The sequence below is a fragment of the Pongo abelii genome, chromosome 1, assembly GCF_028885655.2.
Source record: "Pongo abelii isolate AG06213 chromosome 1, NHGRI_mPonAbe1-v2.0_pri, whole genome shotgun sequence".
NCBI classification, from domain to species: Eukaryota; Metazoa; Chordata; class Mammalia; order Primates; family Hominidae; genus Pongo; species Pongo abelii.
The window spans coordinates 123,498,635-123,525,009 of record NC_071985.2 but is presented as its reverse complement, the minus strand read 5'-3'; the positions used below and the strand labels follow the sequence as shown (position 1 = coordinate 123,525,009).

The window sequence follows — 26,375 nt, the reverse complement described above, 5'->3', positions numbered from 1 at the left end:
TTAACAGAAATCACATATCCAAAAGTGGCAGGGCTTCACACCATCACTCCATAACGAAAGTTTTTATGTTGATTTGTTTTTGCGTTAGCGTCTGGCAGGAGTTACTTGGTGCAGTAACACTGCCTATTTCCTGCTGATCAGAATTTCTAGGTGGCAGCCATATAGATCTGATTAATAAAAAAGGCAAATTATTATTTTTAAAAAACATGTTCATTAGACAAAAATATTTCAAAACATGAGGGACAAGGTGATGAAAAGATCAGGAATTATTAAGTTAACAGATAGCTGAAGCTCCCCTCCAACTCTAAAAATCCCACGTTTCTAAGCTGATGAAGTATGCTATTATGTTAATTTATTATACTCATCAGGTAACATGAACTTTTTTTTATTTTTTTGATACAGAGTCTCACTCTGTTACCCAAGCTGGCATGCAGTGGCGTGATCTCAGCTCACTGCAACCTTCGCCTCTTGGGTTCAAGCAATTTTTGTACCTTAGCCTCCCAGGTAGCTGGGATTACAGGCATGTGCCACCACACCCGACTAATTTTTGTATTTTTAGTAGAGACGGGATTTTTTCATGTTGGCCAGGCTGGTCTCGAACCCCTGACCTCACGTGATCCACCCACCTTGGCCTCCCAAAGTGTTAGGATTACAGGCATGAGCCACCGCGCCTGCCCATATGAACATTTTAAAGGGAGATGTTTGTAATCTAATGATAAGATTAATTGTGAAAATGCATGAATAAATTTGGAGAGATCAGAATTTCAAGATCACTTGTTGAATGACACTGATGACCTTCTTAAAGGGTTGACCCAGCGGCCCTCCTCCCCTAGGCCTGGGACCACTTCAGCCTCAGAAACACCTGTCACTGTTTTGGAAACTTAAGTGGCAATACACTTTGGCGGTGCCTTCAATGACATGGAAGCAGGGAGCGCCCCCATCACAGACCTTGCCCTCAGAAGGCTTTAGGGAACCCAACACTTTGATGAGAGTCTTCTTAGATGTTTTCCTCCAAGACTGTAGCTCCTCACCCTTCCTTTCCACTGGTTTTAAATCTAACACCGTAGGCAGGTTGAACCAAGGGGAGCACACCCAGACAAGCCCCTTTCCTCTGCCTCCCTCAGGGTCTCTACTTAGCTCTATCATTGTTGTCAGCCCTGACCTACACTTCAGGGTTGGCTTGGCAGAGGCTTTTTGGGGAGCAGGGATAGTGTAAGAGGCCAAAAAAAAAAAAACAAAAACAAAAACCCACACTCAACACACAACATTTCTGTGACCAGATGCAGGGGTGAGGGGCCCTGGGGGGTAAGTTCCTCACACACCAAGCGATTCTCCAGTGGACATTGGCTGAGCATTCTGTAATTCAATTCGATTCTGATTCTGACACTAGCTACCTGGAGGTAGTGTCAGATTTCAGATTCCATGGGGTAAGGGCTTGATCCCACTAGACTGCTCCTCTTCAGATGCCAACTGCAAGTAGTAGATTTCACCTATACTTCTTAGCAGCTATAAACTGGGGCTCCCACTACCCCCTCCTTTGGTCTGATTAATTTGCTAAGAAGGCTCACAGACCTCAAGGAAACATTTACCAGTTTATTATAAAGGACAGTACAAAGGGTACAAATGAACAGCCAGATGAAGAGATGGATAGGGCAAGGTGTCAGGGGTGCAGAGCTTCCATAACCTTTCTGGGCAAGACACCCTCCTGGCATCTCCACATGTTCAGCAACCCTGAAGCTCATCAACTCTTGTTGTTCGAGCGTTTATAGAGTTTGATGTCCAGCTCCTCCCCTCCTCCTTTCCTGGAGGTAGAAGGGTGGGGATGAAAGTTCCAATCCTCCAATCACTTGGTCTCTCTGGTGACTGGCCCCATCCTGACGTTATCTAGGGCCCCCATCCTAAATCACCTCCTTATTATAAACTCAGGTATTATCAAAGGGACCCATTATGAATAACCCAGGAAATTCAAGGGTTTTAGGGGCTGCGTCAGGAACCAGGGACAAAACCCAAATATCATATTATAAATAAATAATATGATAGCTATGTCACACCCTCATCTCAGGAGTCCATGACGGTGGTTTAAGATCAAGAAGGTCTTAGCACATCTAGCTCTGAGAAGGCATTGGGAGTGAGGCTTTAAAGTTTCTGCAAAGTGGAAGGATTGGGGGTGGGGGTGGGGGAAGAGATCACCTGTTCCCAAATCCTTCAAATAATCTCTTGTTATCAGGGAGATTCTTTGATAACTTTGGCTTCACTCGGCAACTAGAATATTTCATTTAAAGGTCTGAACATTATAAAATCAAAGTATGATACAAACCGTTCTTCAAGACGCTTTCAAATTGACCTCAACACCTTATACGGCGTTCAAATCTGCTTAATGTCCCTTTGGAAAAGTTTTCTCTTGTCTCTCTAAAAGACAACCGCACTTTCCCAAAGCTGTGCTCTTAAGAGTTGGTAAAGGGACAATTTGGTTTATCCAATAATCAGATTAATTAAGGTATACCATTTCTAAGGCACGAGAGCAGGAATCTTAAGCTGAGGTAGCCCTGGGACTAAATATGCCATCCTCTTGTATCAAGATGGAGAAGACGGCCGAGGTTCAGGGAAAGAGCCCAGTGGAAGAATCCAACCTAGTGAGAGGAAAACGGGCACCTGGTGAAGGCACCGGCCTCTAAGCTAGGGCTGAGGGGACAGGCCTCTGCCTAGCCTGAGACAGGAGGAGGAAACTGAGGCATTCACACTTTTATGTGGCGATCACAGTTCCTGCAGACTGTAGCAGAGCTGGGGAGCAGGAACCAGAGGTATAGTCCCACGCCCACCCACTCTCCCCTCCCCTCACTCCGCGGCCCCGCCTCCAACAAGCCGCTTCAGGTCGCGAGGGGTCGCCTGCGGGCTCCAGCTGCGCCTGCGCAGGAAGGGCGGGTCAGCGCGCCGGCGCAGTGCCGCGGTCACAGGCTGAGAGCTGCGGCGCGATCCTTGCTTCCCTGAGTGTTGGCCCGGGAGGAAAGAAGATGGTGCTGGATCTGGATTTGTTTCGGGTGGATAAAGGAGGGGACCCAGCCCTCATCCGAGAGACGCAGGAGAAGCGCTTCAAGGACCCGGGACTAGTGGACCAGCTGGTGAAGGCAGACAGCGAGTGGCGACGATGTAAGTACTGGGACGGGCGGGTTACCTCCTTGATCCTAAACCCAATTTTCTCTCTCAAATCCAGCCACTGCTCCTGAGGCCACAGCTTCCACCCTTCGTCAGACCCCCTCCCAGGGTGCGGTGGTTCCGAGGTTCTCCCCATCCCCGAAAACACAGCCTGGTAGCCGGGGTCATCCCACTTTCTCCTCCGCCCGGGCGGAGCGAGGTCCCTTCCACGCGTGCTCAGTGCCGTTCGCTGCCAGTGTGCGTACGCACGCGTATCGGGAGCTGTCAAGCCTTCCTGCCCCAGGGGTTGCCAGAACATGCCGGGGCGGGAGGTTGTGGGGTCTACGCGGCTTTCCTAACACGAATCTTTGGTCCCCCCAAGTCTTTTTCTCATCTTCAGCAAGGCCAGAGTAGTTTTCCTTTGTTTTGATAGGATCAAAGGCTCCTCCTGAGACTGCGTCACTTCTGCAACACAGTAGATTCATTCCTTTCGTATCGGAAGCATTTCGGGGCGTTGGAGGCCGCTCTTGGCCAAAATAAATGACCCTGAAGCTTTTCGGAAGGCTATCCCCCGACCTATGGGCATACCTTTAAGAATTAGAAAAGTCTTTTCCGTGGTAGATCAAACGTGAGGGGAGTGAGGAGGCGAGAAAAAAATTGTAATGACTGAGGCTGTTTAATTGTGATTTGTGGACGTTTTCCTTTAAAGACATTGGCAGAGTTGGGCTAGAACCTGAAACTGTCAGATCTTGGAGTCATATCGGGCATCTTTCATGAAGCTGAATAAAACCATAGAACTATCTGCCCGTAAATCTCTGCCTATATTAACTGGAGTGGTCGCTGGTTGGGCGGATGCTGTCAAGTACTTGTGATTTGATTAGTCTGATGCAATAGTTCTGCAACCATCTGGGAGCTAGGTTGATGACAGTACACTCCAAAGGCAGCCGCTATCCAAGAGTGTGATGGATTTCTATTAGGAAAATTGATTTTCTCCTGTTTATAAGGATCTTGGATGTCAAAAGAGTATTTGTTTAACTTGAGTTTTGTGCTGATTCTATGTCTTAGGCCCTCTATTGTAGTAGTTTGTTTGATTGTGAGATTCCACACTTGACCTGAAGTTTCGAGTTGCAATGGAATTTAATTTTGCCACATTTTTTGTTTAGGATAAAACTAGCCTGAGCACTGTTCTACTGAATCCGAAGTCAGGAGTATCAGATTTTTGTGTCAGTCCAGCCCTTAGCTAGTGCTAAATGACTTTGAATGTGTTAGCTAGTCTTTTGGGTATAATGTCCACATCTGAGGGATTTGTCCCTTATCTGAAAAGTAGATAGGTGGTGAGTTCTTCAGGGACAAGGATTCAGTTTTATTCATACAGTATATATGTGGATATACATATACACATTTATACATAAAATCCCAGTACCTAGCACTGTACCTGGTCCTTGGTAAGACCTTGATAAAGGTTTGTTGGAGGCGTGAATATTTTCTGTGTTCAGGGCACTTTACATTCTTTATGAAAAGTAGTTTATGTAGTTTATGTTCTTGTTTTAAAAAACTTAATCCCAAATGTGAAGTCATTTCTTTTCTTTGTTTTGTTTTGTTTTGTTTTGTTTTTGAGACGGAGTCTCTCATTGTCACCCAGATTGGAGTGCAGTGGCACCATCTCGGCTCACTGCAACCTCCATCTCCCGGTTTCAAGAGATTATCATGCCTCAGCCTCCAAGTAGCTGGGACTACAGGTGTGCACCACCACACCCAGCTAATTTTTTTTTTAGTTGAGATGGGAGTTTCACCATGTTGGCCAGGCTGGTCTCTAACTCCTGACCTCAAGTGATCAGCCCGCCTCAGCCTCCCAAAGTGCTGGGATTACAGGTGTGAGCCACCATGCCTGGCCAGTAGTTTATTTCCAATGCATCTATTAATTTGATTCTTTTCTATTTGACAACGCTTTCCAATATTCTCTTTGCATCCAAATGGAATTTATGTTTTTTCCCAAGTTCCCAACTGCCCAAGGTAGATACTGGCAGATTTATATCAAGGTTCTTTGACATCTTGAACTTCAGATCAGAGGATGGAGTTCTCTCATTGCCTTGAACAAGGGCTTATAACCAGAGCCACATTAAGAACTCAGATCATGCTCCCTAACTGAGGACACATAGCAAGCTTCACCAAGCCCTCCACTACAACTATACCAATTTGTCTTCTGTAGACTTACAAGATACCACTAGGGTTCCTTGGAGAACACAGGAATCCAATATAACTTGGAGTCATAATACCACATTGGAACTTACAACTCTTCTAACTCCAGTGATTTGAACTGTGATTTCTTCTTTTTAATTCAGAGTAGCGTAATGTTCCTACACTTGGGCATATTTGTCTTGGCCCCACTCCTGAAGCAAATAGATTTCCATGTATCTGGAAATCTGCTGCAAACCCCAAGAATTTTATCCTCCCTCAAAAAGTGCTATCCTGAGTGGTTTTTTTCTTTTTCTTTTTACTATACATTGAAAATTGAAGTTGTTGTTTCCTGTTTTTTTAATTTGAGACAAGGTCTCACTGTGTCACCCAGGCATGATCACAGCTCACTGCAGCCTCAATCTCCCCAGGCTCAGATGATCCTCCTGCCTTAGACTTCTGACTAGCTGAGACTACAGGCGCAATGCCACCATGCCTGGCTAATGTGTATTTTTTGTAGAGATGGAGTTTCGCCATGTTGCCTAGGCTGGCCTCAAACTCCTGGCCTCAAGCGATCCTCCCATCTCGGCCTCCCAAAATGTTGGGATTACAGGCGTGAGTCACCATGCCCAGCCTAAAGCTGTTATTTCCTCATAACCTTTACTGCATATGTTTTAAAACAGGTCCTTATCATTGTTTGCCCCAGCAACTGGAATAGCTTTCTGTCTGCTTTCAATCTTATCCCAGTCTCACCAGAGCATATAATCTTTCTAGAATGCAAATCTGATCATTTTACTTGAAGGCTTAAGTTTTGCAGTGACATACTTTAGAGCAGCACTGTCTGATAGGAGTAGAATATTAGCTTCATGTATACAGATGCTCCTTGACTTAGGATGGGTTTATGTCCCAATAAATCCATCATAAGTTGAAAATATTGTAAGTAAAAAATGCATGTAATACACATACCCTACTGAATATCATAGCTTAGCCAAGCCTACCTTAAATGTGCTCAGAACACTGACGTTAACCTACAGTTGGGAAAAATCATCTTACACAAACCCTGTTTTATAATAAAGTGTTGAATATCTCGTGTAATGTATTACTATTGATCATAAAGTTTAACTATTATAAGCTGTAATTGTTAATTTGTTTGTGTCCAATCTAAAAAATATAAAGAGAAACAGATGAAATTAATTTTAGTAATATATTTTATTTAACCTAGTCTTGTATACCCAAAAGTTTTATATATATATTTATTTATTTATTTATTTATTTATTATTATTTTTAGACAGCGTCTTGTTCTGTTGCCCAGGCTGGAATGCAGTGGCATGATCACAGCTCACTGCAGCCTGGACCTCCTGGGCTCAAGTGGTCCTCCCACCTCAACCTTCTAAGTAGCTGGGACCACAGGTGTGCACCGCCATGCCCAGCTAATTTTTTAATTTTTTGTAGAGACAGAGTCTCACTTTGTTGCCCAGGCTGGTCTCGAATTCCTGGACTCAAGTGATCCTCCCACTTCGACCTCCCACACTGCTGGGATTACAGGTGTGAACCACCACGCCCAGCCCCAAAATTATATTTTCAACATATAATCAGTATTTTTAAATTACTGAAACTAGCCCGGCGCGGTGGCTCACCCCTGTAATCCCAGCACTTTGGGAGGCCAAGGTGGGCCTATCACGAGGTCAGGAGATCGAGACCATCCTGGCTAACACGGTGAAACCCCATCTCTACTAAAAGTACAAAAATAATTAGCCGGGCATGGTGGGGGGCGCCTGTAGTTCCAGCTACTCGGGAGACTGAGGCAGGCAAATGTCGTGAACCTGGGAGGCAGAGCTTGCAGTGAGCTGAGATCACGCCACTGCACTCCAGCCTGGGTGACACAGCGAGACTCTGTCTCCAAAAAAAAAAAAAAATACAAAAATTAGCCAGGCGTGGTGCCAGGCGCCTGTAGTCCCAGCTACTTGGGAGGCTGAGGCAGGAGAATGGCATGAACCCAGGAGGCGGAGCTTGCAGTGAGCTGAGATCGTGCCACTGCAGTCCAGCCTGGGCGACAGAGCAAGACTCTCTCTCTCTCTCTCTCTCTATATATATATATAGTATATATATATATACACACACACACACACTCTATATATCTGTATACACTATATATATATATATATACACACTATATATATATATGACATTTACAGCACACCAGCAGATTGCCTTATGCCACCTCCCAGTCAGCCCCTCCTCCAAAAATAATAGTATTCTTACCTCTATCACCATAAATTCCTTTGCCTGATTTTGAACTTCATATAAATGGACTTATGTAGTATATACTTTTGTATATGGCTTCTTTCTTTTTTTTTTTTTTTTTTTTTTGAGACGAATTCTTGCTAGTCGCCCAGGCTGGAGTGCAGTGGCGTGATCTCAGCTCACTGCAACCTCCGCCTCCCGGGCTCACACCATTCTCCTGCCTCAGCCTCCTGAGTAGCTGGGATGACAGGCGCCCACCACCATGCCTGGCTAATTTTTTTTGTATTTTATTAGAGACGGGGTTTCACCATGTTAGCCAGGATGGTCTTGATCTCCTGACCTTGTGATCCACCCACCTTGGCCTCTCAAAGTGCTGGGATTACAGGCATAAGCCACCATGCCCGGCATGGCTTCTTTCTTTCAAGATTATGTCTGTAAGATTCATCCATGTTACTAACATGTAGCAGTAGTTGGTTCTTTTCATTGCTATATGATACTCCATTATGTAAATATGCCAATCAATTCTACTGGCATATTTACTTCATGACATTTGGATAAACTGGGTTGTTACCAGTTGAGGGCATTATGAATAAGCTTCTAGAGACTCTTTTTTAAAAAATGTTTGATTGGCAATTAACAAATTATAGTTGTATATATTTATAGGATACAATGTAATGTTATGATTTATGAATACAATGTGGAATAATAAAAGCAGCTAATTAACATATCCATCACCTCAAATACTTATATTTTGTGATAATAACATATATACCTTCTTATGTGTGTCTTTTGGTAGACATTAACACTCATTTCTGTTGGGTATGTACCAAGGAGTAGAATTGCTGGATCATAGGGTGGGTACATGTTTAGATTTAGTAGATAATACCAAGTAGTTTTCCAAAGTGGTTGTAATGATTGATATTCCCACCAGCAATATCTAAGAGTTCCAGTTGCTTGGCATTCTTGCCAGTACTTGACATTGGGCAGTCCTTTTAATGTAGCCATTCTGGTAGATATATAGTGGTGTCTCATTGTTATTTTAATATGCATTTTTTTGGTGACCAAAGATATTGAGCGCTTTTTCATAAGTTGATGGCATTTGGATAGCCTATTTTGAGAAGTACCTGTTCAAGCCTTTTGACCAATTTTTATTTGTCCTTTTCTTAGTGGTTTGTAGGAATTATTTATATTGTGTGGATAGAAGAATACCTATGAGATACAGATACCACAGATCTCCTCTCCCATTCTGTGGCTTGCCTTTTCATTCTTTCAGTCTTGTGATGAATAGAAGTTCCTAATTTTAATGAAGTCTAATTTATTGACTTTTATTCTGTGATTTATCTATTGTGTTTTGGAAACACAATAGACAAATCACAGAATTTGTATTCTGTTTTGAAAATCATGTTATGTCTTAACCTTCAGAAGAGATTCTCCAGTTTTTTTTGTAGACATTTTATTTCTTTACCTTTTACATTTAGGTATAAGATTTATTTAATATTAATTTTGGTGTATTATGTGAGATAGATCAAAATTTTTTTTAATGTGGAGAGTCAATTGCTCATGATAAAAATGCAATAAACTGAGAATAGAAGGGAGCTTCCTTAATCTGATAATAGATACTTACAGAAAAACCCATAGCTAATTTTTCTTTTCTTTTTTTTTTTTTTTTTTCTTGAGTCAGAGTCTCATTCTGTTACTAGGCTGGAATGCAGTAGCGTGACCTCAGCTCACTGCAACCTCCACCTCCCAGGTTCAAGCGATTCTCCTGCCTTAGCCTCCTGCGTAGCTGGGACTACAGGCGCGTGCCACCACACCCAGCTAATTTTTGTATTTTAGTAGAAACGATTTCACCATGTTGGCCAGGATGGTCTCGATCTCTTGATCTCGTGATCGGCCCGCCTCGGCCTCCCAAAGTGCTGGTATTACAGGTGTGAGCCACTGCGTCCGGCCACGTTTTTCTTAATGATGAAATATTGAATGGTTTCCCCTTGAGGTTAGGAACAAGACAAATATGTCTGTTATCACCTCTTCTAATCAACATCATGCCAAAGGTTCCAGGCAGTATGAATAAGGCAAGAAACAAAAATAAAAGATTGGAATGGAAGAAACTGTCATTATTTGCAGATCACTTGATTATGTATGCAGAATCTGAACTATTAAAATTAAATAACTTTAACAAAATAACTGGATACAATACACAGAATCAAAGGTACTTCTATATACAAGTAATAGTTTAGAAGTACCAGGTACATAGAGATATACCTAATAAATAACATTTAAGACTCATACACTGAAAAGTACAAAACATTGCTGAGAGAAATTAAAAATAATGAAGGGATATACTATATTCATTGATTGAAACATTCAGCATTGTTACAATATTTGGTTTTGTTTTATTTTCTTTTTGTTTCTTTTCTTTTTCTTTTTTGAGATAGAGTCTTGTTCTGTCACCTAGGCTGGAGTGCAGTGGAACGATCTTGGCTCACTGCAGTCTCTGCCTCCTGGGATCAAGCGATCCTCCCACCTCAGCCTCCCAAGTAGCTGGGAGTACAGGCACACACCACCATGCTCAGCTAATTTTTGTGTATATATATATATATATATATTTTTTTTTTATTATTATTATTTTTTTTAGAGACAGGGTTTTGCCACGTCGCCCAGGCTGGTCTCGAATTCCTGGGCTCAAGCGACCCACCCACTTCAGCCTCCCAAAGTACTGGAATTACAGGCATGAGCCACCACACCTGGCCTTATTTTCTTTTATGCTCCCAATACCTACCGTGGTGCCTTGCAAATAGGAGGGAATCTCAAAACGATTATAGATTTACAGGGAGTTGGAAAAATAGTAGAAAGGTCCTGTTTTCCCCAATGATAACATCTTATATAACTCTAGTACAATATTAAAACCAAGAAATTGACATTGCTACAATCCACAAACCTTATTCAGATTTTGCCAGTTTTACACACGTGTGTGTGTGTAGTTCTGTGCAACCTTACCATGTGTAAATTTGTATAACCACTGCCATGCTCAAGATACAGAACTGTTTCATCACCACAAAGATCCTTCTTGCTATCTCTTTGTAGTCTACTCCCTTTGCCCTCCATCTCACCCCTAGCAACCACTAATCTATTATCCATCTCTATAGTTTTATCAATGTGAATAAGTGAATGAGAAAATAGTGATATCATTTTGCATTGAAGTTTTGTTAAAGAGGTATCAAAGAGGAAAGCTTCTTGGTAAAGCCTTAAAGAATGGCTCTCTAGGTGCTGTCTCATTTCTAGTCATCAATTTTGCCTCTTAAAAGCTTGAGTTTGGCTGGATGCCATGGCTCACACCTATAATTCTAGCACTTTGGGAGGCCAAGATGGGTGGATCGCTTGAGCCCGAGAATTTGAGACCAGCCTGGGCAACACAGCAAAACTCCATCTCTACAAAAATAAAAATTAAAAAATTAGCTGGGTGTGGTGGGGCACACCTATAGTCCTAGCTGCCTGGGAGGCTGAGGTGGGAGGATCACTTGAGTCTAGAAGGCAGAGGTTGCAGTAAGCTGAGGTCGTGCCACTGCACTCCAGCCTAGGTGACAGAGTGAGACCCTGTCTCAACAACAACAAAAAAGCTTGTGCTTGAATTTTATCATATTGCCCCTAACGTTTAGATTCAAGAGGTCCAAATTTTATTAATCAGTTAGACTGATGATCCATGATACCAATATATTAATTTGGGCCAATATGTTGACTAGTCAGTGCCTGTCTTCCCCCAAAGGAAACCAAATTATAAGAGACTAAATTATTCTCAAGGCTGCCAGATGAGCATTATATCAAAGTAAAAGGGTAACATTAGCCATTTCTAGCATGGAGAGGTAGCAATCATGACTGCACTCTTTATGAATTCCTGTGCATAGCACCTAGTTTCCTTAAATGAGTTTTAGGATAATTGGGCAGGTTAGTTACTTGAGTGTCTTCCAAGTTTTTCAGATGTTACTCTATAATGGCGTCATACAGGTTATGATACTTTTTAATTTTAACCTCAGAATGGTCTTTTCCTTGTCACCAAATGCTGAGGACACCCTATTGTAGTCACCATTGTATGCCAACTACATTTGGGGCTCTAAAGCTCTAAGATTAGGCCGGGCACGGTGGCTCACGCCTGTAATCCCAACACTTTGGGAGGCTGAGGTCAGGAGTTCGAGACCAGCCTGGCCAACATGGCGAAACCCCGTCTCTTCTAAAAACACAAAAATTAGCCGAGTGTGGTGGCGGGCATCTATAATCCCAGCTACTCGGGAGGTTGTGGCAGGAGAACTGCTTGAACCTGGGAGGCAGAAGTTGCAGTGAGCCGAGATTGCACCATTACACTCCAGCCTAGGCAACAAGAGCGAGACGCCGTCTCAAAAAAAAAAGCTGTAAGATTTTATAACTTCATGAGGCAGATCCTTCAGCTCTGCCAGCATTTGGGCCTTAACCTGAAATAAGTACTAAGAAGTCAAGATCAGGAGAAGGGAGTGTCTTAATTGTGGGTGTTTCTTTGGTATATTCTTGGATTTTTTATTCCTAGGTAGATTTCGGGCAGACAACTTGAACAAGCTGAAGAACCTATGCAGCAAGACAATCGGAGAGAAAATGAAGGTAAGAGAACTGAATAACAAACAGCCATGAGAACTTGAGTGGAGGTATTTGATCTTGCTCTTAGCTAATGTTCACAGAAGTTCTAACTCAGTGTTTAAGTCTGCAAGATGTTCAGTTTCTTACCAAAGGGGAAAATATTATTTTAAAAAGATAGGGAGGCAGGGAACTTGGAGGCATTTTCATATACTTTACCACAAGTCCATCTTCTGTGTTCAGGTAAGATTCTTTGTTGTCTAGCCGTTTGTTGTCTATTCTGTTCTTGTATTAGAAATATAAATTCCACCAATCATCTTTTTTATGGCAGATTTCAGATTTGTCGTCTCAGCGTAGTTATGCTCCATAATGAAAACTACAGATTCAGAGTTCAAATCTTGCTATGTTATGTGACTTTTAGGCAAGTTAATGTCTCAGCCTCAGTTTTCTCATCTATAAAATGACAATACTAACACTCATCTATAGAATGGAATTGTTAGAACTTTTTTTTTTTTTTAATTTAAATGCCAAGCAATGGTTATGGATAGAACTAAATTTCTTTTAAATGTAGAAAATTTGGCACAGTGTCTAGAACATGCAGTTGTTCAGCAATTGTGAGTTATAATGAATGGCAAGTAATGTTACTGGCCTTCATCCAAAAAAGAATTCTTCCTATGCCTGAAAAATATTATGTTTCAGCTCAGCTTTTGCTTTGGTATCCAGAATAGTTCATGTTTTTAACCTTTCTTCAAAAATACCTGTTTAGCCCCTTAATCATATTACATTACATGTTATAGCTGGCTACAGTAGCTCACGCCTATAGTCCCAGCACTTTGGGAGGCCGAAGTGGGCACATTGCTTGAGCTCAGGAGTTCAAGACCAGTCTGCACAACATGGTGAAACCCCATCTCTACAAAAATAAAATGAAACAAAAAAATTAGCCAGGCATGGCGGCCCGTGCCTGTAGTTCCAGCTACTCAGGAGGCTGAGGTGGGAGGATCACTTGAAGCCAGGAGGTAAAAGTTGCAGTGAGCCAAGATTGCGCTACTCTACTAAGCTCCAGCCTGAGTTTCCAGTGAAACCCTGTCTCCAAAATAAATAAATTAATTAATTAAATGCACTTTACAATCTAGATAACTTTTAAGTTGTAAACCTCAAAACTAAACAACAACAACAAAAAATTATAGAACTTTGGAACTGCACCAGTAAAGAGCATAAAAAGATGACCTTGGGATTCTAGCACCTTACACTTAACTTCATGGCAGTCGGCATCTTTCTCTTTGACAATATTTTGTTACACTTTCAGCGTGTAACACTTTTAGCTGTGGAAAGTGATATTGATAATCATCCAGTTTCTTTCTGTGGGACTCAGTCATTCGCATACTAGAGGCCCCATAATTATGTTAATTCCCATGCATACTCCTCCCTGGGTGTTCTTTGGGACCTATGTACAGTCAGTGCCAGCTGGGTATTTTTTGTAGCAAGAAGATGGGATTGTGAGTGTTGTCATTCACAATAACATTCTTAGATCTGATTTTGTTGCTAGCCATGCAGGGAGTGTTCACTCCCACTGCCATTGAAATGGTAATGATAGTGCTTTAATTTGTAGAGCACTCGAAAACATTCAGATACTTTCACAGACATCTCATTTTGGTTTTGATCCTTACGGCAAAGCTGGAATGCAGATAGTACATTTGTCAGCCCTATTTAATGGATAAGGGAATCAGCTTAGGAAATTAAAGAGCTTGCTTAAAATCATACTCTAACTTAGTTGCATAATCAAACCTTGAGCTCAGAACTTGAATTTGCTGCCTTGAGGGATTATCAAATAGCAAGGGAGCCTGGTAACTATCTTGTGAACGTATCACCCTGCCTATGATGCCATTGCAAAAATCTTGAGATTTAGTCAATTTTTTCCCTACCTCTGTAGTCTGTTTGTTCTTATCAAGACTCATTCTAATAGTTTCAGATTTTTCCAACTTTTTTTCTTTTTTTTTTTGAGACAAAGTCTCATTTTGTTGCCCAGGCTGGAGCGCAGTGGCACAATCATGGCTCACTGCAGCCTCAACCTCCTGGACTCAAGCAGCCCTCCTGCCTCCGCCTCCCTAGTAGCATGCCACCACACTTGGCTAATTTTTTTTTTTTTTTTTGTAGAGATGGAGTCTCCCTGTGTTGCTACTGCACCTGGCCAGATTTTTCCAACTTTTTAAGATGATTTTGCTCTGAGTCACTGAAAGGTGTGAGTGGAGTTATGGTTAGAATTTTGATTGTATGAGAATGTGTAATGAACCTAAAGGATTTCCATGCTTTACATTTAGGAGATTTAGTCCTTTTGTTTTTTTGTTTTTTTTTTGACACAGTGTCTTGCTTTGTTGCCCAGGCTGGAGTGCAGTGGCATGATCATAGCTCACTGCAGCCTCCAACTGCTTGGCTCAAGCAGTCCTCCCACCTCAGCCTCTCAAGTAACTAGGACTATAGACACATGTCACTGTGCCTGGCGAATTTTTTAAAAAGTCACCCAGGCTGGAGTGCAGTGGCACAAGCATAGCTCACCACAGCCTCTAATACCTGGGCTCAAGCAATCCCCCTGCCTCAGCCTCCCAAGTAGCTGAGACTACAGGTGTACTCCACTATGCCTGGCTAATTTAAAAAAAAAAAAAATATATATATATATATATATATATTTATTTATTTATATTTAGATATTTAGATATGGGGTCTCACTCTGCTGCCCAGGCTGGTCTTGAACTCCTGGGCTAAAGTGATCCTCCCACCTCAGCCTACCATGTAGCTGGGATTACAGTTGCAAGCCACTGTACCTGGCTATACTTTGTTTTATTTATACTCACAAAGCAGATGCTAAATATTCTTATGCAAGTTTTGTTGAAGTCTCATGTATCTTATTATAATGACCTTTGACTAACTTTCTTTAACTCTTTTTTTTTTTTTTTTGAGATGGAGTCTTACTCTGTCACCCAGGCTGGAGTACAGTGGTGTGATCTCAGCTCACTGCAACCTCTGCCCCCCAAGTTCAAGCAAGTCTCCTGCCTCAGCCTCCCGAGTAGTTGGGATTACAGGTGTCTGCTACTGAGCCTGCCCAGTTTTTGTATTTTTAGTAGAGACGGGGTTTCACCATCTTGGTCAGGCTGATCTTGAACTCCTGACCTCGTGATCCACCCACCTCAGCCTCCCAAAGTGCTGGGATTACAGGCATGAGCCACCGTGCCCTGCCACTTCTTTTTAATTTAAGAAGAATTTAACTCTTTAAGTGATCTTCTTAAATTCACCTGGTTTTGTGCAACGATTACAAATGATGATTTAGCAGAATTATCATACGAAAGGATGAGAAGAGAAACTAGAGAGAACGAAATCCAGCCCTGGTTACACCCCTGCCATTTTGTCAAATTACATTGATTGTTCTAAACTGAGTTCCAGATCCTGTGACTTTTTGTTTGTTTGTTTTCCTTGGCTGTCTGATATTTCATCATTCCATCCATCTTTCCCTCTTAGCCTCAATGCTGGGATTGTTGTTAGCAGGTAGATAAGAATCTACACTCGGGGCCAGGTGCAGTGGCTCACGCCTGTAATCCCAGCACTTTGGGAGGCCAAGGTGGGGGATCACTTAAGGCCAGGAGTTTGAGATCACCCTATCCAACATAGTGAAACCCTATCTCTATTAAAAATACAAAAAAAAAAAGGAAAAAAAAATTAGCCAGACGTGGTGGCGCACTTCTGTAATCCCAGCTATTTTGGAGGCTGAGGCAGGAGAATCACTTGAAACCGGAAGGCGGAGCTTGCAGTGAGCTCAGAGCACGCAAACTGCACTCTACCCTGGGCGACAGAGTGAGACTCCGTCAAAAAAAAAAAAAAGAATCCACACTCAGGTGTGTTTGCTCCAGGGCTTGCTCCTGAGCACTGCACTACCTCTCCAGTGCTTATAGCTCATGAACATTTCAAATAAATTCTCTTCTGATTCCTATGATGATCTATGTACAGGGAATGACATTCTTCTCATATTCTTCAGGATGTTAATTCTCTGACCCAGACAGATTAATTGATTTTAGGATCAAAAAGCTATTAAGTGGCAGCATAGGGAGGGGCTTGACCCTTTGACTTCTGGCTTCCAGTGTACTAATTTTTTTCCTACATGTTGTATCTTTTAGAAAAATTTATGTAAGAAGTTCTGTGATTCATTTATATAATACGTTAATTTGGTGTACACTTTATAAAACAATGCCAGAGATTTTCTTTTATTTATTTGTGTTGGGTTTTTTTCCTTCCTGCAGAAAAAAGAGCCAGTGGGAGATGATGAGTCTGTCCCAGAGAATGTGCTGAGTTTCGATGACCTTACTGCAGACGCTTTAGCTGTAAGTTATAGTTCTTTTCTAAGTTAGGATCTCTGCTATTTTGTCTTAATTTTATTCCTAGACAGCAAGTGCTCTCACTCTGCTCCACACAGCATTGTGACATCCTGTCATTTCTGCTGCTGGGAAATGTCCCCACCCATTCTTGTTATATTCTATATTTGAGTATTTATTAGACAGCGGAGATGGAGACAGATGGAGTGGGAGAGTCGGAGAGTCAAGGGTAGGAAGAATAGAAAAAGGAAAGGAACTGTGTTTGGTTTATATAACTCCATATTCCACCCTTTGTTACACAAAGGCAAGAAACTTCAGTTTACTGTAACACAGTAAATATTCAGTACGCTGGGCAAAAGCAGTAATTTTTGAGTTTTTTAGTCACTGAACCCTTTCTTGAAACCCTTAACATATAGCAAGAACACAAAAAAGCAAAGTTGCTGTGCTTGAAGGGCTCGGATTGGGGGCCTGAACCTGCCTGGCCCTACTGCTAAAGCGCTTGACTCAAAGAAATAAGAGCACAGTTTGAAACACCTGCAATACAGAATACAAAATATGCTTCAGACAAATCTCTTCTAATAAATTTATAATCTTCCTAGAGAACAGTTGAATGCAGCACATCAATAGAGTGCTAAATTGGTTCAGTCAAGAAAATCAGAAAGTGCAAATTAAGGGAAAGTTCTCATAAGAGAGCAGCGTACTAAAATTTCTGCAATGTATGGGAACAATAGATAGTGGCCAGAACTCTCTATCTCTGCCTCAAGCACCCCCAAAGAAAAATGCCGATGGATTTGTAGGGCAAGACTGTATACATCTGTGTGCGAAATAAATCTCAGTTCTTAAAAGTCTTCGTTTCCAGTTTTTAAAATGCTACCACAAGGGCTATCTTTAGAGCACAACAGGGTTAGGGCAACCGAATCATATTCCTGTGCTGTCCTTGCCTCACTGTCCTGCTTATGGGCCTGGCCTGTTCATCTGCAGAACCTGAAAGTCTCACAAATCAAAAAAGTCCGACTCCTCATTGATGAAGCCATCCTGAAGTGTGACGCGGAACGGATAAAGCTGGAAGCAGAGCGGTTTGAGAACCTCCGAGAGATTGGGAACCTTCTGCACCCTTCTGTGCCCATCAGTAACGATGAGGTAGGTGGCTGGGCCGCAGCAGGAGACTGCCTTAGGTCGCTGCTGTCTCTGCAGGGGCGGGGACGGGAGGAGATCTGTGGAACACTGGCACTGTCTGTCAGAAGCGGGTTCTTGGTATATTCCTTCTGTCCACCAATTGAGAATTGCAGGAGTCAGATCCTTGTCTGATTGGGAAGTAGCAGAAACAGCAGGTAGGAGGAGACTCCTGGCACAGAAATCTCTTCTAAATAGGGCTGCTGTCCTCCACTGCGTGTTGCCCGTGGTAGCAGGCATCTCGTGGGAGGGATCTGCTAAATCAACCTAACCCCCTCACCCACACCCTGCTGAGAAGCTGCAGGTTGAAGGGAAATCTGCATGATAAAAGTTTCCTGCTGAGCGGGAGCTTCCCCTGCACAAAGCTGCTCTGAGCCCAGCCTTTGTTCCCTGACACCCCAGCCGCAGCAGGGCCCATCTGTGCCTCTTTCATTCATTCCCTGGTGAACATTAAACTTACTGCAGGCTGGGGTGTGCAGGAGGCTGCAGAGCACAGACCATGAGACGACTCAGGAGGTCAGGGCCCTGAGTCCGCCCTCATGTGGCCCTGGGACCAATGAGAGCCTGGAAAAAAAAAATCTACATTCTCCTCTGCACCCCAGGCAATGTCGATTGTCTGGGAAGGGTTGTCCTTGTGCAGGATTTGAGGAGTAATTTAAAAGGGTAAAAAAAAGAAACAAACAAAAAAAAAACCCCGAGAGAATACTATAGACCTCTTGGAAAATCATCACTCCCAGTTTCATGGCTAGAATTACTTCTCAAACTTTGTAAGTTACTACTTCTCCATTGAGTAGCAAGTTGCCTTCTCTAGTTATGAGACACAGTAGTGTTTGAGTTAAGCGATGACTTCACAAAGCTAAGTTGTTCGTGGAATAAAGTTTGGAAAGATGGAGGTTATAGAATTAAGAAATCATATATCAAGCTTGGCGCGGTGGCTCACGTCTGTAATCCCAGCACTTTGGGAAGCCTAGGCAGGCGGATCACTCGAGCCCAGGAGTTCGAGACCAGCCTAGGCAACATGGCAAAACCCCATCTCTACAAAAAATACAAAAATTAGCAGAGCATAGTGTTGCACACCTGTCTGTAGTCCCAGCTGAGGCTGAGGTGGGAGGATCACTGGAGCCTGGAAGGTTGAGGCTGCAGTGAGCCAAGACTGTGCCACTGCACTCCAGCCTGGATGACAGCGTAAGACCCTGTCTCCAAAAAAAAAAAAAAAAAAAATTAATTTAAAAATAATAAAATCATATGTCTTGTATCTCTCTTTCTTGCTCTGTTTCCTTAGGATGTGGACAACAAAGTAGAGAGGATTTGGGGTGATTGTACGGTCAGGAAGAAGTACTCTCATGTTGACCTGGTGGTGATGGTAGATGGCTTTGAAGGCGAAAAGGGGGCCGTGGTGGCTGGGAGTCGAGGGTACTTCTTGAAGGTAAGAGCTGGGAACCAGTGAGGATAGGATTATGAAAAAGAAACAAAATATATATACATATATTTTGTGTGTGTGTGGAGAAACATAATCTATTTAAAGAGGCCCACAAATCTACCAGTTGTACTCGCCTTTCTGCAAATGTATTGGCAATTAGATGCAATTCTCTTTCTAAAGCAAGAGAGGGCTTATCAGGATTCCGTAGAACAAAAGCCACTAAGTGGTCCTCCATAATGAATGTATGTTTTGCTGACTGAATCAGAACAGTCTCTGCCTTTAAGTAGCTCAGTATAATTGGACAGTCAGACAAGTAACAAAGAATCAAAATCCACTGTCATAAGCTCTGTGGTTTGTGTAGGCCCAAAGTGCTTTGAGAACATCAAGATAATTCTCTTAACGGTGTGCCTGGATTATTTGCTGGGCTTCAGTGTTCAGAACGAATCTCAAGGTTCAGAATGTCAGTTGCTGGGATCTGTGGTCTTTTCTTGGCCTCCTGCTTGCCCTTCGGTAGTCCTGTTCTCTTGGCCCAGGTGCCTTTAGGTGTCAGTTCTAGCTGAACATGATGGTGACAAGACCCAATCACATAGTACTGTGTCTCTGCTCCTCTAGGGGGTCCTGGTGTTCCTGGAACAGGCTCTCATCCAGTATGCCCTTCGCACCTTGGGAAGTCGGGGTTACATTCCCATTTATACCCCCTTTTTCATGAGGAAGGAGGTCATGCAGGAGGTGGCACAGCTCAGCCAGTTTGATGAAGAACTTTATAAGGTGAGTAGCCTGGGTCAGGTGACAGAATGACTTCTTAAGTTATGTAGCTTAACTTCAGTGATGCAGAGTGGTGCTGTCCAATAGGACTTTCTGCGATGATGGAAACGTTCTCTATCTGTGACTCTTGAGCACTTAAAATGTGGGTGGTGCAACGGAGGAAGCACATTTTTTATTTTAATTAATTTTAACTTAAACATGTAGCTAATGACTGCCATATTAGACAGTGCAGCTGCAGAGCCTCTTTTACCTTTCCCTGGGTAATCTGTATGATGTATCTAAATCAAGCATACTTGAACACCATGAGCTTAGAAAAGAAGCCCATTCCTTGGGTGCTTGGACAAAAGGAAATTACAGTAGTGGCACTGATCTCCTAGCCCGCTTCCCATGTCCTCCCACTCTTAAACCCAGACTGGAAGCTTCTACAGGATGAGACATACTTGCCTTGGGATGGAGGTGGCTGCCAGTTTGTGGCTCCTTCTCAACCATGGACCATGTCAGGGAGAGCCAGACAATTCAAGTCAAGGTTCAGAAGGTCATTCTCATCAACTGGCTCCAACACCAAAAACAGCACCCCACTCTGTGTTCAGCACTCAAGATTTCTAGAGCGTCTCTGCTAACAGCTGTCCAATGCAGCAGTGTCTACTATTCATTTGTCCCTCCCTTTCAACTCTTCTGTCAGAAATAGGGACTTAGTTCCTACTGGCTAATTTCCTCTCCAGACGGTGGAGGTAGAGTTAGACAACTACTGTTGGACTCATGTAATTTATATAGGGAGATAGTTCAATAATTAGAACGATCTTTCCATTGTTCCTGTTGATGAGGTAAAAGTTAAGTTTTCGTTCAAGACGCACTGGGAAACAAAGTGCTCTCCCTAAACCCTGAGCGTTAGTATAACCTTGACCTCCTCCCTCTCTTCTTTCTTTTAATGAAGGGAGGAATGTGTTCCTTTACTGGCTAAAACCTGTTTTACCTTTTCTTTCTTTTTCTGATTTCAACCCCTAAGATTAGATAATCACTAACAGAACATTAGAAATATCCACTGCAGGTAACACTAGGGAGAAACCTATGTGGAGTATTATGGAAACTGTTAGGTAGCTGGTGCTCCCTGAGTCCTGCAATCTCCATCTCTTATCCAGACGCTTCTTGGACCCACAGGCAGGGAGAATCACAGGTTTCAATAGTGAAGAATTTTGGCTGGCACTTCTTGTCTGATAAAAACCTCAGTTCTGTAAGAATGAATATAGCACTGCCTAATAGAACTTTCTGCACTGATGGAAATGTTCTAAGTCTGCATGATCCAGCATGGCAACCATCAGCCATATGTGACTTGAGCACTGAAAATGTGGCTGATGCAACTGAGGAACTAAATTTTAATTTAATTTAATTTGTTTTTATTTTTTTTAAAGTAATTTCCTATATAGAGACAGGGTCTCACTATGTTGCCCAAACTGATTTCAAACTCCTGGGCTCAAGCAATCCACCTGCCTCAGCCTTCCAAACTGTTGGGATTACAGGTGTGAGCCACTATGCCCAGCCCAATTTAATTTAAATAGTCATATGTGGCTGGCTATACCATATTAGGCTGCACAGCCCTAGAGCTTTCGTATGTTGTATGTGAATGGCCCCACAGCGGCTAAATTCCTACTGCCAGGTAGCAAGGTAGTTTTCCAGGCCTCTAAACACTGACCCAGGGGAACCTTTCTTCCTTACTTTTTTTTTTTTTTTTTTTTTTTTTTTAATTAAAATGCTGCTACGTAACAGAAAATTTAGAAATGGCAGAGGGAATTATCTGCTTTCCCATTGACCTAATACAACAATTGTCATCTTAAAATATTCACTTTGGGATTTTTTTCATATATATGTTTTCACTACTTATAATTGCCATGTACATAAATTGCCTTTTTACTTAGCTTTATTTTTAATTTTTATTTTTATTTATTTATTCATTGTTTGAGACAGAGTCTCACTCTGTTGCCCAGACTGGAGTGCAGTGGCACGATCTTGGCTCACTGCAACCTCTGCCTCCTGGGTTCAAGTGATTCTCATGCCTTACAGGTGTTGCCACCACACCTGGCTAATTTTTTCTTTATTTTGAGATGTTGTCTCACTCTTTCACCCAGGCTAAAGTGAAGTGGCATGATCTCGGCTCACTGCAACCTCCACCCACCAAGTTCAAGGGATTATCCTGCCTCAGCCTCCTGAGTAGCTGGGACTACAGGCATCCACCACCATGCCCGGCTAATTTTTTTTTTTTGTATTTTTAGTAGAGACAGGGTTTCACCATGTTGGCCAGGCTGGTCTCGAGCTCCTGACCTCAGGTGAACCACCCGCCTTGGCCTCCCAAAGTGCTAGGATTACAGGCATGAGCCATTACGCCCGGCCACACCTGGCTAATTTTTGTATGTTTAGTAGAGACGGGGTTTCACCAAGTTGGCCAGGCTGGTCTTGAACTCCTGACTTCAGGTGATCTGCCTGCGTAGGCCTCCCAAAGTGCTGGGATTACAGGCATGAGCCACCGTGCCTGGCTGCCTTTTTATGTAGCATTATATCAAAAGTATTTTTCTGTGTTACTGCATGGTCTTCATTTTTGTGGTTGTATAATATTACATAAATAATGTTACAGTGAACTTTGTCCTGTCTGAACTTTTTTTTTTTTTTTTTGCATTATTTTCTTCAGCTGAACAGCAAAGTATATTCTTTAAGGATCATAACCACTAACCTATAAGCACCAAGAAAGCAGACTGGTGTCCCTTTTTGCTCCACATTGTTGTTTAGTAAACGCCTCACAAGGATTAATGTATGTGGCTACCAGCACAGGTTTATTGCATACCTGCCAGCATTGACCATTATTCATCATGGATGAGTTTTCTTTATTAGATAAGTGGAAAATAGCTGGGTACAGTGGCTCATGCCTGTAATCCCAGCACTTTGGGAGGCTGAGGCAGCTGGATCACCTGAGGTCAGGAGTTCGAGATCAGCTTGGCCAACATGGTGAAGCCTTGTCTCTACTAACAATACAAAAATTAGCCGAACATGGTGGCGCGTGCCTGTAATCCCAGCTACTCAGGAGGCTGAGGCGGGAGAGTCGCTTGAACCTGGGAGGTGGAGGTTGCAGTGAGCCGACATTGTGCCACTGCACTCCAGTCTGGGCAACAGAGTGAGGCTCTGTCTCAAAAGAAAAAAGATAAGTGGAAAATCTTTCCTCTTAATTTACATTTCTTTGATCTGTGTCAGGGACCCCATTTTGGACTGACCCATTCCTTTATCTTTTTAGTATTCTCTCCCCACTCCCAGGCAGGGATTAAAGGAAATTTTTCCTGCACTATTATTGATCTCTTTCTTGTGGTTTCTTATTCTAGCCAAGGTCCTCCCCCCTTCCTCTTAACTGGTATAGCTCCTTCCTTCCACAGGTGATTGGCAAAGGCAGTGAAAAGTCTGATGACAACTCCTATGATGAGAAGTACCTTATTGCCACCTCAGAGCAGCCCATTGCTGCCCTGCACCGGGATGAGTGGCTCCGGCCGGAGGACCTGCCCATCAAGTATGCTGGCCTGTCTACCTGCTTCCGTCAAGAGGTGGGCTCCCATGGCCGTGACACCCGTGGCATCTTCCGAGTCCATCAGTTTGAGAAGGTGAGTAGATGGGTCAGGGTAAGGAGTGGAACTTTCTCTGTCTCCAGAATGGTTAGACGAGAGATAGGATCTGTGTTGCTGAGGCCCATCCTGGCTCCAGCTTTTCCTCTCATTGCTTACCTCTGTGTTTCTGGGGAAGTGCATGGTGGAGTGGCGTGGAGTATGGACCCTGAAACCAGGCTGCGGCTTTACCACTCACCAGCTGTGTAACACTGGGCAAAATGCATAAGCCCCCAGTGCTCCATTTCTGCCTTTGTACGAGGAGAGTAACAGTAACGGTGCCTGCCTCACCAGGCCTATTGTGGCCTATTGTGAGGATTATCCCAGTCAATATATGTAAAGCACTCAGAACGGGCTGGCATGCATATGGGAAGCTCGCGCCATAAACATTTGCTCTTGTGGTCCAGTCCCAGGTGCTGGGGGCCCAGCCTTGCCTGCCTCCCAGTGGTGTGGAAACGGGTCTTCATGGCAGGGATGTCTCCCACTTCAGTCCTTTATTCACCCTATACTGCTGTCACCGTCTCCTTGGGTCCCTCTCTGCAGATTGAACAGTTTGTGTACTCATCACCCCATGACAACAAGTCATGGGAGATGTTTGAAGAGATGATTACCACCGCAGAGGAGTTCTACCAGTCCCTGGGGATTCCTTACCACATTGTGAATATTGTCTCAGGTATGGGACCCAGCCTCTTCTCAGCCTCCCTTTCCTGCAATCCCAGACGCCACCCTTACCAGCTGAGCTGCCACACAGAGAAACAGCTCATAGTTCAACTCATTGCCTACATTAATTAAAATATTACACTCTTCTCACTTGGGAGTATTTGGTGTTAAGAATATCTGGATGTGATTTCACCTCTGGAGACAGGACATGAATTAAAGAATTCTTCAGGCTTGCTAAAGGTGAGCCTTCTGAAATACCATCCCTGCTTCACGAGTTCTAGGGGTTTTTCCTTACAGGTTCTTTGAATCATGCTGCCAGTAAGAAGCTTGACCTGGAGGCCTGGTTTCCAGGCTCAGGAGCCTTCCGTGAGTTGGTCTCCTGTTCTAATTGCACGGATTACCAGGCTCGCCGGCTTCGAATCCGATATGGGCAAACCAAGAAGATGATGGACAAGGTAGATGGCCCCCAGGGAGGTGGGAAGCAGAGCCTTCACTACACGGCCCGTCAGAATTATTTCTCAGCCTTTGGGGTGCACTGGTCCCCAGCATCATGGGAAAATCTGAGCTTCTCAATCTAGACCAAAAAGGGAATCTGAAAATGCCTTCTACTGAGTTAGGACTGAGTTCTTTAGCTAGAAACCTGAATCTAGCTCTCTTCTATAAGGTAATTCTAGCTTTTCTCTTTCTGGCTTTGTTTTTCTTAACTCCAGAGAAAGAATAATCTCCATTTATCTACACAGAACAAGTTGGAGGCTTCCCTCTTCTCACCCAAGAAGGTCTGGGTTGTAAGCTGCTCTCTTCAAACCCAATTTTCAGGCCCTACTCTTTTCCAAGTCAGGAGCTTGAAAGGGGTGAAAAGGAAAGGCCACAATAGTAGTTTCTTCCTTCCCTCAAAGGGCCCAACTCCTCAGAATACCAGAAGCTACCACTTGTCACTCATGGAAACATGAGGGATCTTTCTGCAGTTATCTAATAGGCAATAAATACCAAATAATTCAAATTTAGAAAAAAGTTGCTAAGGGGTAGAACCCATCATTTTGATTTGGACAGTTGTGGTTGGGGAAGTCTGGTTGAATGATGGTTCCTGGCCGTCAGTAAGACCCGATGAGAGTTGAGCCCGACTTCCCCTCTGGGACCCTGTCTTCCCAGGTGGAGTTTGTCCATATGCTCAATGCTACCATGTGCGCCACTACCCGTACCATTTGCGCCATCCTGGAGAACTACCAGACAGAGAAGGGCATCACTGTGCCTGAGAAATTGAAGGAGTTCATGCCGCCAGGTAAAACTCCTAGCTCATCTCATCGTCGTCCTCTTTTCTGTCTTCACGCTCTTCTAAATAGCAGGCCCCTTTCAGGATATACCAGGTTTTTTTGTTCAGACATAGCCCCTGAAACTCTGTCTGCCCTCTCGGGCTGGGCAGGGCAGGGGGCCTGGTTGAGAAAGTAGCCAGTGCAGGTATGATGTTGAAATGCTAAAATTCAGACTAGGGAAGAAAAGAATAAAGGAAACCGGTGCCTATCAAAGGGACCCCTCTGTTCAAAGGGATCATTGTCTTGTTGAATTCTCCCCAGAGGTCTTAGGGCTTTGACTCGCTGAGAAACAGCAGGTCATTTGGTTGGCTCTTCCCTCCCAGGACTGCAAGAACTGATCCCCTTTGTGAAGCCTGCACCCATTGAGCAGGAGCCATCAAAGAAGCAGAAGAAGCAACATGAGGGCAGCAAAAAGAAAGCGGCAGCAAGAGACGCCACCCTAGAAAACAGGCTGCAGAACATGGAGGTCACCGATGCTTGAACATTCCTGCCTCCCTATTTGCCAGGCTTTCATTTCTGTCTGCTGAGATCTCAGAGCCTGCCCGACAGCAGGGAAGCCAAGCACCCATTCATCCCCCTGCCCCCATCTGACTGCGTAGCTGAGAGGGGAACAGTGCCATGTACCACACAGATGTTCCTGTCTCCTCGCATGGGCATAGGGACCCATCATTGATGACTGATGAAACCATGTAATAAAGCATCTCTGGGGAGGGCTTAGGACTCTTCCTTAGTCTTCTTCCCGGGGCTTCAACCCCGCCTCTGAGGTTCTCCCTGATACACACTTTTGCTTTTCTTTCCAAATTAGGCTGCTCCCTCCAGTTAGCAAGTCACAGAGCCTTTGAACAGGTAAGCGAAGGGAGGGGTACACTTAGAAAAAGCTCAAGGGGAAGGTGGAAAATGGAG

At 43.4% G+C, this 26,375-nt stretch overlaps 1 protein-coding gene across 3 annotated transcripts; it reads left to right on the top strand.

Moving 5' to 3' along the window:
* The first annotated feature begins 1,580 nt into the window (after nt 1-1,580).
* Nucleotides 1,581-26,185, top strand: SARS1 (seryl-tRNA synthetase 1). Of its 3 annotated transcripts, none has more exons than XM_054522645.1 (12): nt 1,581-1,926; nt 2,580-3,147; nt 12,108-12,178; nt 16,438-16,518; nt 17,491-17,649; nt 18,965-19,108; nt 19,715-19,870; nt 23,281-23,502; nt 24,046-24,175; nt 24,460-24,617; nt 25,312-25,441; nt 25,796-26,185. In XM_054522645.1, exons 2-12 carry the CDS (start codon nt 3,012-3,014, stop codon nt 25,951-25,953), a joined length of 1,545 nt encoding a protein of 514 aa, XP_054378620.1. In that variant the 5' UTR covers nt 1,581-1,926; nt 2,580-3,011; the 3' UTR covers nt 25,954-26,185.
* The last annotated feature ends 190 nt before the right edge of the window (nt 26,186-26,375 follow it).

Excerpts from the sequence above, each read along its gene's own strand:
- SARS1 (XM_009246680.3), top strand. The coding sequence starts at position 3,012 with ATGGTGCTGGATCTGGATTTGTTTCGGGTGGATAAAGGAGGGGACCCA. Across the intron at positions 23,503-24,045 it reads GAGTCCATCAGTTTGAGAAG|ATTGAACAGTTTGTGTACTC; the intron begins GTGAGTAGATGG and ends CCCTCTCTGCAG. Across the intron at positions 24,618-24,872 it reads CCAAGAAGATGATGGACAAG|AGAAAGAATAATCTCCATTT; the intron begins GTAGATGGCCCC and ends TCTTAACTCCAG.